The 20,253-nt window shown below is 38.9% G+C and overlaps 2 protein-coding genes across 5 annotated transcripts in view; one reads left to right on the forward strand and one right to left on the reverse strand.

The window, feature by feature from the left end:
* Window positions 1–10,649: 10,649 nt before the first annotated feature.
* LOC134535434 (probable phospholipid-transporting ATPase IA) overlaps window positions 10,650–20,253 on the reverse strand; it is a 263,150-nt gene continuing 253,546 nt past the window's right edge. For all 4 annotated transcript variants that reach the window (XM_063374529.1, XM_063374530.1, XM_063374527.1 and 1 more), the window contains one exon: window positions 10,650–11,933. In XM_063374529.1, the coding sequence (XP_063230599.1) occupies window positions 11,836–11,933 (98 nt within the window). In that variant the 3' untranslated portion in view covers window positions 10,650–11,835. The remainder of the gene's footprint in view (window positions 11,934–20,253) is intronic.
* LOC134535436 (uncharacterized) lies at window positions 13,446–18,349 on the forward strand. The gene is made up of 2 exons (XM_063374535.1): window positions 13,446–14,384; window positions 15,913–18,349. The coding sequence occupies exons 1-2, from the start codon at window positions 14,123–14,125 to the stop codon at window positions 17,985–17,987; spliced, it is 2,337 nt and encodes a 778-aa protein (XP_063230605.1). The 5' UTR covers window positions 13,446–14,122; the 3' UTR covers window positions 17,988–18,349.

Consider the following 20,253-nt stretch of genomic DNA (forward strand, 5'->3'; position numbering starts at 1 on the left):
TCCCACCAATTACATCCCTTCCGGGATCGATTTCCAGAAGGTTCATTAGGATTTGCGATTGTGGAAATCATGCTTGGAGACTGCAGTAGGTCGGCATTTTATCTCGAGGATCTCCCGTTTACCTGCCCTTCATTCCAAGCACTTTATATCCACTCCGTATCACCCATCATCGGCTCTGAATACTTCGTTGTCAAAAGAAAAATTTTTCTACTGAAAGGAAAAATTATTCAGAGTAAAATTTAATCCAAAAATAGTTTTGTAATTGCCTGCTAATCTCTTTTCTTGTACAAGTTTTCTGCTGCATGAGATAGGATTTTGTCTTCCTCATGCCTGTCATTTAAATTGTCACTTCTAATATAAACAATGTCCTGGATTTTACAAAATTTATCAATCTTTATAACCCTGCTTAAGTCTCTTAAGTAGTTTTGTGCCTGGAAAACAGTTCTTATAACCACCAGGGACATGTAGTTCAAACATGACATTGAAGTAGTCACCTCGTTGATAAGTAACTTGAGTCGGAGGAAGCCCTTATGCAAGCAAAGCAATAATCCACAAATTGTATACAATAATCCTCATATTGCAAACAGTAATCCCTATATTGCAAACACTTATCCTCATATTTTTAACACCAGTTTTCATATTGCAAACAATATGCCTTATATTCCAAACACTAATCATATTTCAAACTCATACTAATATAGTATGTCCATAAAAGAATGTCCCAGTTATAAATTTTAATAATATTGTTACGATCGCGCTTGGCTGCAGTGCTTGGCGTCGCCGCGCTCATTCGGCCTGTCTGCGCCCCCTTCCACCCGCATCCTCTCCCTGGTATCTCGTGTCATACTATCTCGCGACATCCTGACCGTCGCAGCGCGCACCTGCCTCAGATCGAGTTACTTAAAAGAGGCCGCACTGCGGCGTAGAAGGACTCAGACATGTTTATCGGCGCGTTTTGTGGGAACCCGATGCTTGTTGCGTTCATCGGCGTTCTTTGAGCAGCCGCCGCGTCCTTCGACAGGACTCACGACGCGTTTCTGGACATTTCGACGGCGAAGGTCGCGCGATATCTCGGAGACATTCCTGATTGTTCTGGACGGGAACCCAAGGGCTATTTAAGGAGGTGGGGCCGACCTTCGAGTCAGTCGGAGTCTGAGAGAGTCTGAGTGAGTGGAGTGGGGAGTTCTCCCGCGGCGGAGTTTCCGGGCGATAGAGTCGCGGGTGCGGCAGAGTGGCGAAGTTCTTGGACGAAGGTTACAGGGCAGGGAGTGAGTGAGTTCAGTGGAGTCGGGAGTTTTCCCGCGGCGGAGTTTCCGGGCGATAGAGTCGCGGGCGCGGCGGAGTCCCGAGCGAAGTTGCGAGCGAGGCGTAGAGAAGTGACATAAGTAGTGGCCATCAATAAAACTGTGTGTGAAATAAAATCTTTTATTGGGCTATCATTTACCAACCCGCAGGAAAATCATAACAGTATAAACTGTAAGCATTGTAGATTGTTGGTTCAAGGTCACAAATAAGCACATGCACTAGCACTGCTTTGTTGTTTTCTCGCTTGCAGTGCCACCTATGCAAAATGACGACTCCTGAGCATAAAACATTTTCCTTATAGGATCAATATTTTCCCAGTATTTGGCTCAAAATTTGACCCTAAACATAAAATTACACTTTTTGGAAAAAAAAAAACAACCTATATTTGAAGTGCTGTATATTGAGAATAACTGTTGGACATAGATCTGCACTTGAGTTCAAACTGTGGCACATTTAGTGTACTTAAAGAAAGTAACTCTCAGTGGTTGTTTGGCTACCACACGCATGTTTGAAATTACGTATGAGACAAAAACAATTAAAGTGCCAATATTTCAATGTTTTTTTGCGAATATCTCAAAAATGCACCAGGAAATTTTGTTGGATAACTCCAGATTTGGATTTAGCAACCCAAAAAACATAGGGTAAGATAATAAACCTGACTACTGGATTTTTGCTATGTGAAACTACTATTATTTGTCTGTGTTAGTTGTGTTATTGTAAACAAAAGAATATTCAAGCCAATTACTACCCTTGGCGATAATTTGAAAGATCAAAACATTTCTCCTAACCCAGTTAAAGTGAAGTAGAAGAAAAAGTTTCTGTAAAAAGCTAAACCAAAAAAAGTTCCTATTAAAATATACTGTAGAAAGAGACAGATTGTACATGTAAACAAAAGTTTGATTTTCACTTGCCATATTTAGTATGGCATCAAAATTACATTCCTCAGGAGCCCACACAGGCACTCTTGCTGCTACACACTTGTCATCATACCAGCCTGGCGAAGGAGATTCCATTACAGTGTTTAGAAAAGTATTAAAAAGTGGTGAAGAAATTGGAAGTAAATTGTTTACCTGGCCTTCTCTAGTTGTTTTTTCTTAGAGATCTTCATCATTATACAAAGGAAGATTTAATCCAATATAAGTTAATAAGAAATACAAGAGCCCAATACATAAAACACATATAACACCCATATGATCAAAGATGAGCCAACATGCAATACGGAATTAAACCTAAAATGTTCCCTGAAGTATGTACAACAAGATCTGGTTTAGTAAGTAGGGGTACAGTAATTGATGATAAAGACCTGTCGTTCATATACTGGAATGATCCGAATGAGCTCGTAGAACATCTTCACTTGTTCCTGACTTCTAGAGAAGCAGGGAATACTTCAGACCAAAACGAAATAATATCCATACTTGAATAATTACATAAAGATGGATATATCATCAAATAAGCAAACAAGTGAACAAGCCGGCGAGACATGCTTTTTCTAAATGAAACATTCTGATGTTCGGGCTGTTAGATTTATTTCAGATGGATTTATTTGAAGTGATTCTTTATTGTAAAGAGAACAGAGGGATCAAGTATTAACTTACTGTTATATATATTTATTCTTAACATGCTAGGGCAGAGCCTGTTAAAAGTAAAAACTCAAATGTGTCTGCGGTCACAGAATGATTTTTAAATTAAATGCTTAAGAACTAGCAGACTGATAATGGAAAATATTTTTATAATAATAAATTGCATACTCTTATGAAAAAAAAATGGAATAAATCATTAGTCTATATGCACCAAGATAATGAATGGTTTAACCATACTTTATAAGAAGCCATGCAGTGGGAGTTCACCGCGAAATAAGTGTTATTACTTGAAATGTTTACTACAAGGTTCACCAATTTATGGTGGATTATACAAGGAAGAAATTCAGCCTAAAGTCTGCGGTGAAATCTACGATAGTGATTTGTGTAAGCTTCGTGCGGAAGATTAACTGCCTGTAAAATGACACCCAGTCTGTCTGCAGTCAGCCATGACAGCTGTTAGTCCAATTAACGAGTTTTCGTGATGCTGCCTAGGGAACAGCAGTAATGTTGTCGAGTGATGCACCGAGACGATGCTTGGTGCAGTTTCAATGTTGTTTTCCCAATTTGCGTCTGCGTGTAGGCGATGGATGGTGGTGAGCAGAATCAGTCCAGTGGCTACGAGTTTCGTCTCATTTCTTCACAGCGTGTGTGCCGTTTGTCAGTAGCTGCAAGTGGCTGACCGGCGACCGCAGCATTAGTTGACGCAGTTTATGAGTAAATAATTTATCATGAGGTTTGGTTGTTCCAGCATCAACTGTAAGTCCTATTCTTAATTATTAACTGTACTTCTCGGACGACACTGCGACACACTGTGTTGTCATCACAGCTATAGCGGGGCCTCGTGGTCCGAGTGCCGGACCCGGGCATCGAACCAAGGGCCCGCGAGGAGTCCCAGGCCACTGCCTCTTGTGTTGAGGTTATGTGTGGATGTCTGTGAAGGTGTTTCTTGGCGGGATCTCGGCAGGGACTCGAACACACGCACTGCTGAGATTGAAGCCTGACCTGGGCTTGACCACGCTGTGAAGGAGCGGCTAGAAGCCGCGCAGGGAAGCATATACACAAGTTTAATTACTTTTTGGTAATTACCAACAATACTAACCCCGCCATTCTTGACCCGCTCAGAAGTTCCCAAAACGCAATTTAACAGAGCATGAAACTGTACGAGACGAGTTGGAATAATTTTATAAATTGTCTGTCATCATATCTTCCCTTTTTATAAATGATTTACAATACGAAAATACTAAAAAAAGGATGATAAAATTCATTTTCTCTAAGATGAATAGATATTACAAGTTTCAGGTTTATCACCTAAAGAAATTATATCCACAAGGAAAAATAAATATGCCATAATTTTAAAATATCAATAATAATCTAACATAATCAGCTTATTTTACCAGTCAAATAACTACCATTAATTAAACCTTGTACTGTATCAGAACCGGGTCTTTTCTTAACCAAACTCAGTTCATGTGACGCGATTAAGGGGAGTTCAATTTTAGCCCCGCATGGATAACTGTCTCTGTATTAGATAATGTTTCAAATCCAAGTGACATAGAAGCATGTTTTCAAACGCAACACGTTACCTCGTTGCGGCAGGAGTTGTCATGTCAACACAGTTCTTAGCTTCGTCGTGCTCGCCGGGAAAATACGTCAAGGTCCAGACTTACTTGTGACAATGATTCTCGTAGGAAACGTGGCAAACCTCCGGCGCTTTGCCACAGCCACTCAGTATATTGTAATACAGCACTGCCGGCCGCAGTCACTTGTTGAGAGACGTCTCAGTGCCTTCTCATCTACATGAACATCACTTCAGTGTTCCACACGAACCACACGTCACCCCCCAGTCCCTACCCCCTCCTGCCGTCTCACCCTCCATGTCAAATACCACGCACTCTCTGACGTATTTTTTAAAGATCACTGTCTCATTTCTTTTTGACATGTTGCGTGAAATTTTATACTGTATAAAATCATCTTGTAAAAGAATTAAACGCAAGCTAAAATAATAATCTTAAAAAGAGAATTTTTTAACGCCTCAGTAATTTCTTTGTGTGGTAATTTGCACTTAAAACTTAACATTTCCTGATACCCTCTACACTTGTATTATTATAAACATAAATAAAAAACTTATAAACTTAACGAAACTTAATTACTTACAAACTAAACCAAATAATTAAAATATCTTTAAAACCTTAACAAATAATCTTTTAAAAGTCTTAAAAAATATTCTTAAACACTTCTTAAAAAACAGTTACAGGAAGTAACACGCGTCTGTCGAATTACAAAGTGAAGGATATCCTGAGGTTTCGTGATTTAGTAATGGTTGTTGGCGTGCCCAGAAGAAATTACTTTTTCTGTAAAATAATTCCCAATGCTACATAACTATCTGTACCAACCAGTATTCTGTGCACTGAAATAAAAAGATACGAATCAACTGCATTATATAGTAAAATGCTAAAATACATAAATTGTATTGTTGTCATGCATCACCGGGTTTGTAGTACAAATTAACTGTGCTAATAAGAGCATTTTTAAATATTGTAAATATTTAAGGAGGACCTTTTTACTGGGTGTGAACTTTTATTTATAGAGCTTAGTGCTTTGAAGCTTGTATTTTATTAGACAGCTGATTCCTTTTGGCTGGAAAAGTAAACTTGCAATAGACTTTACAGTCTTATTGGATTTACTATAAAGATATTCCATCAACTGGATGAGATGAACTTAGTTCACTGTGAATGATTATTGGTAATCAAATGCATGGTTAGAAATAATAAGGCTGTGAGAGTATTTATAAATACATGTAAATGTCAATGGACTGCTGTATCAAACAGTATAAAGGTTTAAGGAGTTCCCACTAATTTTGTTGTATAGTAATGCCTTTCTGTAAATTTGTACAGGAGTTTACCGTCAAACTATTGATTAATAATGTTCAAGTATGAAAATGCTAATAACCTGCTGGCTAGGTTATGGCATACTGTTTGGTGGGTAATCTTGCTAAGCCTATAGGTTTTGAGTCATTATTATAGTTTAAGGTGCTGTATAGATAGTGATGTTATATTATTATTTTAACATGATACCAGTTTGCAGTAATTATTTGCTTGATGAATTTAGCAAACAGGTAATATGGAGAATATGTGTAAGCTGCGTGGGCTGATGTGTGTGTTACTATTGAGTGCATATGTACCCTGGGGGTGGACTACCTATTTGAATGCCTGCAATGTTGTATTATATTGATTTTGAATTCTACAAGCAATTTAATATTAAATTATCAGAGTGCAAATCATTGTTATGATTCATTGTCCTAGAGTTCCTAGATTTCCAAACTCTTGATGCCTCATCTTTTCCTAACACGCAACTACTGTTTTCTAGTTAGTGGTCATTGTGAGTTTGACTAGAAGCCCCCTTTACAACCGTGCCTGCCTCTCTGTTCCGATGTTCTGTAAGTAGCAGTCTAATTAAAAATAATTTTATTAACATTTTCTCTTTTTGTCATTTAAATTTTGCATAGCCCTTGTTTCAAAAGTTAAAGATTTAGTTTAGGAGTTTTATGAACTACAATACATGTATTTTCCGCTTCAATATAAAATGGTATGCACCAAATGGAGAGTATCACCAGTCATAATTTTTTTTAAAAAGGTTGGTGCAAATGGAATTTGTGAAAAATATACGTATTGTCGGTTTGCTTTTGCATAATAGTATGTGTTTTCAATATGGCATTAAATTTCACAATTTTTTATTTCATAAAAAGTTTGTTAGCCGGCATGCAAGTTTTTATCAAAATAAAATATTCCGGGATTAAAATACACTTTAAATGACTCCAGATCTAAATACATTTCGTCCAGGTCCAATTTAATGAGATAATGAAGTCTATCTGAATAAATTTCTTCCTTTTTTTACTCTCATCTCAGTTCTAATTGAACATTAGTTGACACCCTGCAAGTAGTCCTTTTTGTTTTATATAAAAGCTTCACAAAATGACTCACCTCCATAAAATTAACGCCAGTATATTCCAGTAAAAAAACCAAAACCATAAAAGTATTAATACTTGGCTGAATACGAAATTAAAAATTTGGTCAAATAATTAAATAATTAATTTCTATACATATAAATTACATTAATACGTGATCAACGCAAGTTATTATAATTGTGCACAGAACAATAGTTTTCTCACGTATTATTGGCCAGTTACAGAATCCACTAGGATCTACGAATGTAAAAGAGCACTCACTACACATCACATCTGGCTTTTTTTTTATTTGCAAACATGGGCGCAAATCTGTATGATTTCCAGGGGGGGCCCGTGAATTCTGTGGTTTAAGAATTTTGCGCTAGAGGTCAACCGAAACAAGTCTTCTCTGGATGATAAGCTCGTATGTTATACACTTTATTTTTACGTAAGTGATATTAACAATAAAGCAGAGCAACATATGTTTTAGTAATTATTAATTAATGACATGTTTGAATAATTTGCTAACCTTAATACATAAAATATCCATGAAAAAATCTATAAAAATAATATACGTGAATATAATGCAAATAGATAACACCCCACCCATACATTACCATTTTCCAAAAGTGTTTATTCTAATTTCAGATCTTGAAGCAAAATCTTTAGCTAATTCATGTAAACTAAGTTCATCCAAACGACACAACAAATACTAAAAACATAGTAAAATAAATATTTAAGGGGGCTCCCATGCAACCAACGTGATTTTTTTGTTCGTTTTTGCTCGATATTGAAAACGGCAACAGGTAGACACTTGAAATATTCACAGAATATTAAGTTATATATTTACTTTAAAAATAAATGATTAAATTAAAATAAAGCAAATATTTAAGGAGGGCTCCCATACAACAAACGTGAAAACAGAATAAAATTTCACAAATGATGTGTTTCTTTTGCCGCTATAACAAGAAATACTAAAACAGAATAAAATAAATATTTAAGTGGGGCTCCCATACAACAGACATGATATTTTTTGCCGTTTTTATAGATAATGGTACGGAACCCTTTGTGCGCGAGTTCGACTCGCACTTTGTCGGTTTTTTATGCCACATCACATAATTACTGCGATTCAAATGCTGTTCGTGAAATTCATTGTTCACAGTTTTTGATGCGCCCTGAAAACCCAAAGCGCCAAATATAATAAACGGATCAACATCAAATGAACGATCGAATCATATTAAAACCCTTAAAGACTATTTTATTTAGTAAAGGCATCAACCAGGTAAAAAAGAAAAAAAAAAACTTAATGACACAAATGAAAAATCTCTGAGATAGAAGTATGAAATTTATCCTACAGCTAATTGAACCAAATACATTTATCGGCTTATATTTAGTATAATCAGTATTTGGCAGTGAATTATTTAGTTAAAATATGCCGCTTGATTAGTTATTAAAATTACGCGTTTGCTTCCTTATTAACTTAAATACGGATATGTAACGTTTAAATACTTCTTTCTCACTCTTACTTCTGTTTACTCGTGCAAAGTTGCAGTTATCAAATAACAAATGTTATGAAGTGATTATCGGCCATGAATTGTGAAAATTATCGTTTGATAATAAAAGGGGAGTGATTTTAAATTCCATATTGACGAGGAAAAAAATTATTCCCTGTATATTCATTCGCATGTAACGTACAGAGCAGCTAGCCTTAGAGAATGGAGATGAGCTAAAAAATTCCAGAAAATGGTATATAAGTTTCAGTTCGTAAAAAAACTAAATTCTGCTATAATTACTGTCAAAGTATTAAGTTGGTTATTTACTGGAAAAAATAACGTTACATAATCACTTAAATAATATATATTACCTAAATAATAGTCACTACTTATAAAACAATCAAGCTTACCAGGTGAGAATCAGATTCTGTTTTCCGTTTCTTCCGCGTCACGAACTTATCCATGTTGATGTTTGCCAAGAAAGCAGAAGACTGGCGCACATGAGAGCAAAACCACTTTAAAAACAGACTACCTGAAACCTATAATACTGTCGTTTCAGAGCACAAGGTAGTGTGGGTAACAATGGGGAGGAAATGCTAACGGGACCTTACCCTAGCTTCGTCCTTTGGAATGAACGGTTTCTAGGAATTAAGGGTTTCAAAGTTCTCACTGGAAAACTCAATACCATGGCTTTCGCAGAAGGGGTAAGGGAAAATAACTACGGAACTCGAAGGTAGGAATGTAAAGCATGTCAAAGTGCCTGTCGTTGTAAATAATAATCTGATATATATATATATATATATATATATATATATATATATATATATATATATATTGTGTACACCATTAACTTTAAAATCACGAAGTGGGTCCCCCCAAGGAGGGGCCCATTAATTCCAGGGGGGGCCCGGGCTCCCCTGGCCCCCCCGGGATCTACGCCCATGTTTGCAAACATTAAAACAAAACCAGTTCCACCTCACAAGTAATAGAAATACTTCAATTGCATTTTACGATCTTCTTTCCTGTTTCTAACTTGACATAAGTTGCAACGAAATGAGTAGACACCCAGTAACCTCACTGTCTGGGTGACCGCAAGGTGTACAGACGCAGTAACCTCGCGGGCTTGTGATACTGTTTTCTCTCGAACCGTAGTCCTCTGATCACTGGCGCCTGTCCTCTAAGGAAGACATTCCAGTCTGAAATGGACCGAATATGATTTGACCGCTCGGATGCTATTTACTGGTTTCGTCACTGGTTTGTACCACTTTGGGCGTGTCGTAACAGATGTGGCTCAACGAAATTGGTCGCAAATACTTATAATTGTTTATATTTTAACTTTATATTAAATAAACCCGCAATAAATGAGTATCAAATAAAAGCATTTCGGAAACTCACTCCGTTAATACCTACACCAAAATGCATTTTAAAAAAAATAATAAAAAATGGTGTTATTTTAATAAATATATCTCAAGCATAGCCATGTTATCTGTGGCTTCAAACTCTCGGTAATATCAAATAACATTCTTGCAATATATAACATGAGATGGTACGACAGTTGGCAACATTGGCCAACGAGATAAACTTCAAAACACATTACCAGAAAATGTAAGACCGGCCTAAGTCCAGCTACGGAGCGCACATGGTCAATATTCTCTAGTTATAGAATACTGTTTTGATGTATTAGTTACATTCATTATTGGCACATATTGATACATTTTCGAACATTTCTTTTAAATGCAACCAAAGTAAATGATTATGAATATAAGGAGTTACAGATTCTAAACAAAGGTTAGGGACCCTGTTTAGTTTAGCATATAGTTAGTTCTTCATTCATATGAGCCATTTAGGGGCAAAGTTGATTTGATACTTGAGATAGTGTTTAAATATCACTTGTGAGGGACAAAGTTGCTACGTAATGGCTTTATTTGTAAACACATGACGCATAAGGATAACAGATGACAACCCTTTCCTTAGAATTGTGTAGCTAGAAAAATAGGTTAAACTTTAAGGCAAATAATATTACACAGTGCTGATAAAATCCACATACCATATCTACATATGTTTTTTGGTTTAGTAAATTTGGTTTACTGAACACTTAATACGCCAGAGAGAGTGGTAAATGACATGGTAAAGTTAGAGTTTAGGAACGTATTTAGGATAAAACCAGCTGTGTGCCTGAGCGTGTTCACTACCAGCGCTACAGCAGTTCCTGCTGACACGGAGAGACCAGGACATGGGGGCATGGAGGGACAGTCAGCCTGGAACACACTCAAACATGTTTCACACACCGCAAATAACAACATTGTAACACAAAACTCACCTCAAAAGTAATTATTCACAAACATATATATTTATCACGAGATATAATTTACACTCATTTGAAGTTTTAAAACTGTTACATAACAGTTCAATGATGATGCGGAGGTAAAACTGTTGATTGTTGCAACCGAGAGCCTGACAGCCGACTGCCCGTCCTCGCGCGACACAGTTCACGTGAAACAGGTGTTTCTGACGAGTGCACGCCACCAAGAATGATCTTGCTTTGTAATAAATAAATGTACTAGCAATTGGTTTCATACTGATAATATAATACTGCAAGGATGCTGTGGAATTGTTAAAAGACTTTACTATTAATAAATAAGGTAATCTGCCTTATGACCAGTGGCGTGCCCAGGATTTTACTCTGGGGGGGGGGGGGGGGGGGCTCAGGCAGAAGGCTAGGGCCTTTCCGGGGGGTCTGGGGGGTATGGAATACCCCCCCCCAGCTAGTCGGGGGGTCCAGGGGTCCGGGGGTCCGGGGGTCCTCCCCTGGGAAAATTTTGAAAAATACGTGTTCAATATTGCTGATTAAGGCTATCTAAAAATACTGGCGGTAACTTCATAAAAGTAAATATTTATTTTTTTTCATTTTATGAATTATATATTAAAATATTTTTAGCCCTGGGGGGAGGGGGGGGTCCGGTCCCGCTCGTCCCCCCCCCCCCCCCCCAGGCACGCCCCTGCTTATGACGGGCTATGAGGGAAATCATTTTTAGCTCAATTAATTGCATTGATCTCAGATAGGACACAGTATTCCCCAGTTACATAACCTTCGTGTCTGAAATGCATTAATTTCCACTCAATAAACCTATTATGTAGTAGAAAATTGTTTGCACTTAGACCTACAAGGAAAGAGTTCTATCTGGAAATTTTATTTTTCTACTAATACGAAACACATTGCGACGAGCTACGAAGACGATAATGAAAAAAAAATAATCACAAACTTGCCAATTTAAATATACAAAAAGAAAGCCAAAGTGTTTCGTCGTATTCTTTTTTCTGAGCTTATCATTACCCGAACATCATTATTTACTACGTTAGTCATATTAGGGAGTAAATAGGCAAGTAAGTAGTATCGAAACACAACTGCCAGTTTTCCGAATGAAGCCCTTCAGAAAGGAGCCCTACGCAGCCGGGAGTCAGTCAGGCGTGCTTGAGAGTAAGTACAAGCAACCAAGCACGGCGCGGCACGGCCTCACACGCCGCCCGGCTTGGGCAGGTTCGTGTCGTACGCACGGATCAGCTCCGACTGCGGCACTGCGCCGCCCTCTTCCTGCGAGAACGCGAAGCCATCTGCGAACACGCACGCCCACCCCTCGCTCTCACACTGCAGTACAGGCTTCATCGCAAGAAACTTAGCAGATAAAACAGAGAATAAATATATCATATCTATTAAAAGACTTATCTGCAGAATTAAAGAGGTATAATTTTATAGAGAAATATTCATTGGATTTGCATCAAAATAATTATGCTCACTGAAAATTCAAACAAGTATCTCAAACTGAACATTGAGACAGATACTGAAGCTATAGAGAATTGATTTGTATGATGAGCCAAAATTTATCCTTGAAATAAAAGAAAATTAAAAAACAAATGGAGTTGACATTAATCACCATTGCTGGTCTTTTACCTTCCAAGCATATTTTGGTTAAAGTAAAATAAGCAAAGCATTTAAGAAAAATAACTATAGTAATAAACTTAATGAAGTCCAACACCTTGCATGACAAAATTAATGGCAACTAGATTAGAAAAAAATTACTTCGACAAAACTAATCAGTATCATTAAAACAATTTTTATTTTTACCCAAGTAATATCTTATAGCTAACCACAATATTAAAAATTACTAAAATATTTAAGTAAATTATTTCTGAATATTTACGCTATGATAGATGCTATTCGTGGCCATGCACTATGACCTAGATCTATGTTAGCTGGTGTGCTGTGGACATAAGAAATGTAATAGCTGTGTGCTATATTTACAAATGTACAGCTCACATCATGCTGATAAATATACTACAAACACAAGTCACATGTTACTTTCCAGTGTACCAATATAAATCCACTCCATCAGCGTTCTGGCACTCCAAAAGGTTCATATATTAAGAAAGGGGAATAATTATATACCTACTGGTTCAGAACCTAGCAGCTCCTACAACTCACAACTGCTATAGGGGGAGACCTTTTGGTTCACAACCTAGCAGCTCCTACAACTCACACCTGCTATAGGGAAAGACCTTGTGGTTCAGAACCTAGCAGCTCCTACAACTCACACTTGCTATAGGGGGAGACCTAGTGGTTCACAACCTAGCAGCTCCTATAACTCACACCTGCTATAGGGGAAGACCTAGTGGTTCAGAACCTAGCAGCTCCTACAACTCAGACTTGCTATAGGGGGAGACCTAGTGGTTCAGAACCTAGCAGCTCCTACAACTCACACCTGCTATAGGGGGAACCCTAGTGGTTGAGAACCTAGCAGCTCCTACCACTCACACCTGCTATAGGGGGAAACCTAGTGGTTCAGAACCTAGCAGCTCCTACAACTCACACCTGCTATAGGGGAAGACCTAGTGGTTGAGAACCTAGCAGCTCCTACAACTCACACCTGCTATAGGGGGAGACCTAGTCTAGTGGTTCAGAACCTAGAGCTCCTACAACTCACACCTGCTATAGGTGAGACCTAAGGGTTCAGAACCTAGCAGCTCCTAAAACTCACACCTGCTATAGGGGGAGACCTAGTGGTTGAGAACCTAACAGATCATACAACTCACACCTGCTATAGGGGAAGACCTAGTGGTTGAGAACCTAGCAGCTCCTACAACTCCAGGGTGGCCACCGACCCGGGAAAAACCGGGAAACCTGGAAAAAGTCTGGAATTGGAAAGGACCCGGGAAAAATCTGGAAATAATCTTGAATTTTACTAGTCATTAGGGAAAAGTTCGTTTGTGTGCCCCGCTTTTACACGCAGCGTCTGACTTGCAAGAAACTGCGTCGGCTTTAGTTTCGAATTTAATTAATTTTTCAGCAGTTTATTTACTATATCTATGTGTTTTACGACTTAACGGGAAGTCAAAACATTCATTTTACGTATTTGAAGACGTTCATGTTTTCGTACCTGTACTTGTTCTAAATGACTAACGAAAAAAAAAAAAAAATACTTTACCCAGGTCTACCACCATAAACATCGTTTCTAACAGTAATACGCTCCACGAATGCGTGGGTAATACAATGGTAGTACATGAGTTTGAATTCAGCAGTTGGTTGCAATGATCGGTCGTAGGAACCAATGACAAAATTATATGCGTTCTTATATTCTTATTGGCGTATTGCGCAGTTTTTTCGTTTGTGAGGTATGAGGAGGGTTTAGAAGATGGCGATGGTGCGTCGATTGTTTAGCGGAACACGAACGTGAATAATTTTTTGTTTGTAGTTTTTGGAAGCATGAGTATCTTGTAGCAGTGAATGCAGGAGGGAGGTTAGGATCATGTCAACGAGATATTCCTGTCGCTATGAGGTGGAGTTTCCGTGGGCCACCGAGGACCCTAAAGACAAAGGTAGCGCAAAGTGCAAGATCTGTGCGAAAAGTTTTAAGTTAGATACTATGGGCAGAGGTGCCTTTTTAAGCCACGCCAAATCGAAATTTCACCAAAATGCGAAGTCATGCCAAGATAGAAATATGTACGTTACTGCATTTTTTTCCACTCATCCTGGTCAACACCATGAAGCTGTTCCGTCTTGCAGCAAAGGTAAGTTACAGTTACTAGTGTTTTATTAATATTTTTGTTTTGTGTTAAATAAATGCTTGAAGAGTCTATTGAACTCTATAGATTTAATGAGAGTGCCGAGTGTGTGCATTTGCTTACAATTTATTTGAAATACAGCCTATAGTTTCACGTTGTACAGTAAACGCCTGGCACATCGCGCCCCGATTGATCGCGGAATCGAGTATATCGCGAGTCAAATCATGTCCCCCAATCAAAAATGAATAATTTAATAATGAATAAATGGTTGCGAGCAGAATAGGGTCAACTCTAAAATTCGATTCCGGAAGTAGGGGAACTATCATGACACATTCGATGAAGGTAGGTATGAAAGTAAATAAAAATGCGGCAGTGTTGGTAGCCACATGCGATAATTGATTTTGAAAAAAAAAAATAAGCAAAGGTGTGGCAACAGTGTAACATAGAAATGCCGGCAAATGTTTGGTAGCTGAATAACAGCCGGGGCACATTGTAGGGAAAGACAATATGACTATGCAAAGTTAGGTAAGTAGGAAATATATTTAAATGTAAAATGCATCACCCGAAGACATTTTTCAGATGTTGAAAAGAAAGTGAAAGGTTGGTTAGATTAGGTCAGCTACACAAAGAAAAATTAAATTAAAAATTTGCTACGGAAAAAATAGTTGTTTGATTACCCGAAAGTATTTTGTATCATTTTCTGAATGGTACTGAAAAAGAAGTGAAAGGTTGGTTAGGTTAGGTCAGCTACATAAAAAAAATTAGCTAAATGTAAAAACGTTATTTTAATATACGAAAGTATTTTGTATCGTGTTCTAGAAGGTATGGAAAACAAAGTGATAGGTTGGTTGGGTTAAGTCAGCTGCATAAAAATAATGCTTATAAATAATACATAATACCAATAAAAAATAAAATGAAAAATAATTATCAGATAATTGTTATGCTGTAGCGTTCTAGAACATTTGCGATTAGGTCAGCCATGTAAGTGCCGTATGTTTTAGTGTAAGGACATTGAAGGTATATTTTTGCTCGTAAAAATTAAAACGGTGTCGGATAGTACCTGCTATACCAGTATTTGTTTGCTAATTATTCTCGTTCTCTGTGTGTCTTATATGCAGTTTGAATGTTTTTAGACTAAGTTTGCACGTTATATTTCTCGAAACCACGTCTATTGCTACATTTTCTTTGATACAGAAAAAGTTGTATCAGAAAATAGAGTTGAGCGGATGGGTTATACTCTATTTTCCGATACAGTTTTTTTAAGGAAAATATTTTTGTGAACGTGGCAACTTGTTGGAATCGTGAAATATAACAGTTTGTACAAAGCTACAAACTGCGTAAAAGTAACACAGAGGAGAATAATTAGCAAAATAGAAGACTGGTATCGCAAAATAGAGTAGACGAGGTGGGATTAAACTCTAGTATGCGATACTGTAAAATAAGTTTATGCGCAGACATTTATTGCATATTTATTGATTTTATTCCTTCCCCAAGGTAGGGAGCAGACAACAGTGTGCATGTTCCATTGTTTCAGGTATTGCTGCACGACATGAACAAGCGAATCATGTCGATCCTGATCAGAAGTCATCTGTAGATAACTTGGTATCAACTATCGATACCAGCGAGACTCCAAATCGAAATGTTCTTCAAAGGTTCCTTTTGGGGGAACATATTACGAGGGCGGAAATTTTGTGGGCTCTTCACACTATTGTTGGTCACACATCACTTCGTAAAGCAGCTGAAAGTGTATCAGTCATGAAACTCATGTTTCCTGACTGTGCGGTCACTCAAAAAATGGAGTTGCAGCGTTCGAAGATTGGTTATCTAATTAACCATGGCATAGCTCCATATTTTGAAAAAGAATTGAAGGAGCTGGTAAAAAAATCATCTGAAATTGTTATTGGTTTTGATGAAAGCCTAAACAAGGTTGTTCAGCGTGAACAAATGGATATACATGTCCGCTTCTGGGATGAAGAACTCAACATGGTGCAGTCTAGGTATTTCACGTCAGTTTTCCTAAGCTCTACTCGAGCCCAAGATCTATTGAAGGGACTCAAGAATGTTTTAGGACATGAAAATTTGAGAAAAATTATTCAAGTGTCCATGGATGGGCCCTCTGTGAACTGGAAGCTATCTAAGGATCTAGTTACTGAATTGCGTGAAGAAATAGGTCGTGAAGGTTTTGACCTAATCAACATTGGCAGCTGTGGGCTTCATGTTGTACATGGTGGGTTTAAAGAAGGAATAAAAGTGACAGGATGGTGTGTAGTCGGGTTCTTAAGAGCGCTTTATTATCACTTCAAGGATGTTCCTCTGCGGAGAGCAGATTTCTCATCTTGCACAGGTTGCACTGTATTCCCCCTTAAATTTTGCTGTGTGAGATGGGTGGAAAATAAGAAAGTTGCTGAAAGAGCTTATGAACTACTGCCACATATGAAGACTTATGTTGAAGCCATCGAAAAGCAAATAAAGGACAAAGTGAAACCTAAAGATTCACACTTCAAACGAAGTTTTCCTGCTCTTAAAGAATCCCAAAATTTCAAGATTATTTGTAGTGCTGTAAAGGATGAGATGATGGGTGCCAAACTGGCCTTTTTCACTGCTGGAGCATCACTTGTAGAACCCTTTCTACGAGAATTTCAGAGTGATGACCCAATGGCACCATTCTTGCATCAAGAACTTCAGGCACTCACAACCACTGTGCTTAAGAGAGTTGTAAGAAAAGAGGTTATCGAAAGTGCTCAATCAATTACAAACATTGACTTGTCGAAAAATGAAAACCTTCTGCTGGCAAATCAGGTGGACATTGGTTTTGCAGCTACAGATGCTCTGAAGAAGGTACGAGGTCAGCTTGCTGAGAAGGTTGTGCTACAATTTAAAAATGACTGTAGATCATTTTATGTTGGCTTCCTTCAAAAGGTTCTGCAGCGTTCTCCACTTGCATATAGTCTTACTAGACAAATCTCCTGTATCAACCCTGAGTTGATACGTAGTAAACCAAACCTTGCTGAGAAAAGAATTAAAGCATGCTTGGAACTTCTAGTTGAAAAGCAACAGATCCCGGGGTCCACCGCTGACAAGATTCTGCAAGAATACCAAGAATTTATCCAGATAGCTTCCGTGGGAGAAGCCATGAAGTCTTATCATCGCCAGAATCAGCGTCTAGATTTGTTCTACGTGCAGGTTATGGTGGAATCTGGCAAATCATTTCCAAGTTTACTACTATTTATCAAGCATTTGCTTATTCTTTCCCATGGAAATGCTGCTTTGGAACGTGGTTTTTCCGTAAATTCGGATTGTCTGGTTGAAAATCAAACTGAGGATAGTCTTATTGCACAAAGAATTGTGTATGATGCTGTCATGAATTCTAAGGGTGTGCAACATGTGCAAATTACTAAATCGCTTATCCACTATGCAAGGAATTCTTGTGCGCGTTATAAGGAGCATCTGGAGAGTAAAAGAAAGAAGGTAGAGGCTGAAAAAAGTGAAAGGGACAAGAAAAGAGAAGCTCAAAAAAATCTAAGGGAACTGGAGGCAAAAAAGGCGAAAATAATGAATGATGCCTTAAAAGAGGCAGCCCTCATTGATGAAGAAATAAAAAAACTTTAAATGGTTCATGTGTGTGGAAAAGTGAGAATTTTTGTATCAGCGATTTTTATTTAAATAAAATAACACTTTATATCAAGAACACTTCAAAATACTTCAAAATGTTTTTGTAATTTGTTCACTGATTGGTGAGTATTCTTGGTTTTAATAAATTCTTAAAGTGATTATTGTTATAGTGTCCTTGATGTCGGTAAACAACATTAATCAAAACAATTGAAAAACTATTTCAAAATATATTTTTTTGCCACATATATGTCAATTTTTTTAAACCTGGAAAATCTTAAGAAAACCTGGAAAAATCTGGAAAAAGTCTGGAATTTGGTTTTAATAATAGAGTGGCCACCCTGAACTCACACCTGCTATAGGGGGAGACCTAGTTGTTCAGAACCTAGCAGCTCCTACAACTCACACCTGCTATAGGGGAAGACCTAGTGGTTGAGAACCTAGCAGCTCCTACAACTCACACCTGCTATAGGGGGAGACCTAGTCTAGTGGTTCAGAACCTAGCAGCTCCTACAACTCACACCTGTTATAGGTGAGACCTAGTGGTTCAGAACCTAACAGCTCCTAAAACTCACACCTGCTATAGGGGGAGACCTAGTGGTTGAGAACCTAACAGATCCTACAACTCACACCTGCTATAGGTGAGACCTAGTGGTTCAGAACCTAGCAGCTCCTTAAACTCACACCTGCTATAGGGGGAGACCTAGTGGTTGAGAACCTAACAGATCCTACAACTCACACCTGCTATAGGGGAAACCTAGTGGTTGAGAACCTAGCAGCTCCTACAACTCACACCTGCTATAGGGGGAGACCTAGTGGTTGAGAACCTAGCAGCTCCTACAACTCACACCTGCTATAGGGGGAGACCTACTGGTTCAGAACCTAGCAGCTCCTACAACTCACACCTGCTATAGGCGGAGACCTAGTGGTTGAGAACCTAGCAGCTCCTACAACTCACACCTGCTATAGGGGGAGACCTAGTGGTTCAGATCCTAGCAGATCCTACAACTCACATCTGCTATAGGGGGAGACCTAGTGGTTCAGATCCTAGCAGCTCCTACAACTCACACCTGCTATAGGGGGAGACCTTCTGGTCCAGAACCTAGCAGCTCCTACAACGCACACCTGCTATAGGGGGAGACCTAGTGGTTGAGAACCTAGCAGCTCCTACAACTCACACCTGCTATAGGGGGAGACCTACTGGTTCAGAACCTAGCAGCTCCTACAACTCACACCTGCTATAGGGGAAGACCTAGTGATTGAGAACCTAGCAGCTCCTACAACTCACACCTGCTATAGGGGGAGACCTAGTGGTTCAGATCCTAGCAGCTCCTACAACTCACACCTGCTATAGGGGGAGACCTACTGGTTCAAAACCTAGCAGCTCCTACAACTCACACCTGCTATAGGGGGAGCCCTAGTGGTTGAGAACCTAGCAGCTCCTACAACTCACACCTGCTATAGGGGGAGACCTAGTGGTTCAGATCCTAGCAGCTCCTACAACTCACATCTGCTATAGGGGGAGACCTAGTGGTTCAGATCCTAGCAGCTCCTACAACTCACACCTGCTATAGGGGAAGACCTAGTGGTTGAGAACCTAGCAGCTCCTACAACTCACACCTGCTATAGGGGAAGACCTAGTGGTTCAGAACCTAGCAGCTCCTACAACTCACACCTGTTATAGGTGAGACCTAGTGGTTCAGAACCTAACAGCTCCTAAAACTCACACCTGCTATAGGGGGAGACCTAGTGGTTGAGAACCTAACAGATCCTACAACTCACACCTGCTATAGGGGAAGACCTAGTGGTTGAGAACCTAGAAGCTCCTACAACTCACACCTGCTATAGGGGGAGATAATGGTTCAGAACCTAGCAGCTACTACAACTCACTCCTGCTATAGGGGCAGACCTAGTGGTTGAGAACCTAGCAGCTCCTACAACTCACACCTGCTATAGGGGGAGGCCTACTGGTTCAGAACCTAGCAGCTCCTACAACTCACACCTGCTATAGGGGGAGACCTAGTGGTTGAGAACCTAGCAGCTCCTACAACTCACACCTGCTATAGGGGGAGATAATGGTTCAGAACCTAGCAGCTCCTACAACTCACTCCTGCTATAGGGGCAGACCTAGTGGTTGAGAACCTAGCAGCTCCTACAACTCACACCTGCTATAGGGGGAGGCCTACTGGTTCAGAACCTAGCAGCTCCTACAACTCACACCTGCTATAGGGGGAGACCTAGTGGTTGAGAACCTAGCAGCTCCTAC

This window comes from Bacillus rossius, chromosome 8 (assembly GCF_032445375.1).
Source record: "Bacillus rossius redtenbacheri isolate Brsri chromosome 8, Brsri_v3, whole genome shotgun sequence".
NCBI classification, from domain to species: domain Eukaryota; kingdom Metazoa; phylum Arthropoda; class Insecta; order Phasmatodea; family Bacillidae; genus Bacillus; species Bacillus rossius.

Excerpts from the sequence above, each read along its gene's own strand:
- LOC134535436 (XM_063374535.1), top strand. The coding sequence starts at position 14,123 with ATGTCAACGAGATATTCCTGTCGCTATGAGGTGGAGTTTCCGTGGGCC. Across the intron at positions 14,385-15,912 it reads TGTTCCGTCTTGCAGCAAAG|GTATTGCTGCACGACATGAA; the intron begins GTAAGTTACAGT and ends CCATTGTTTCAG.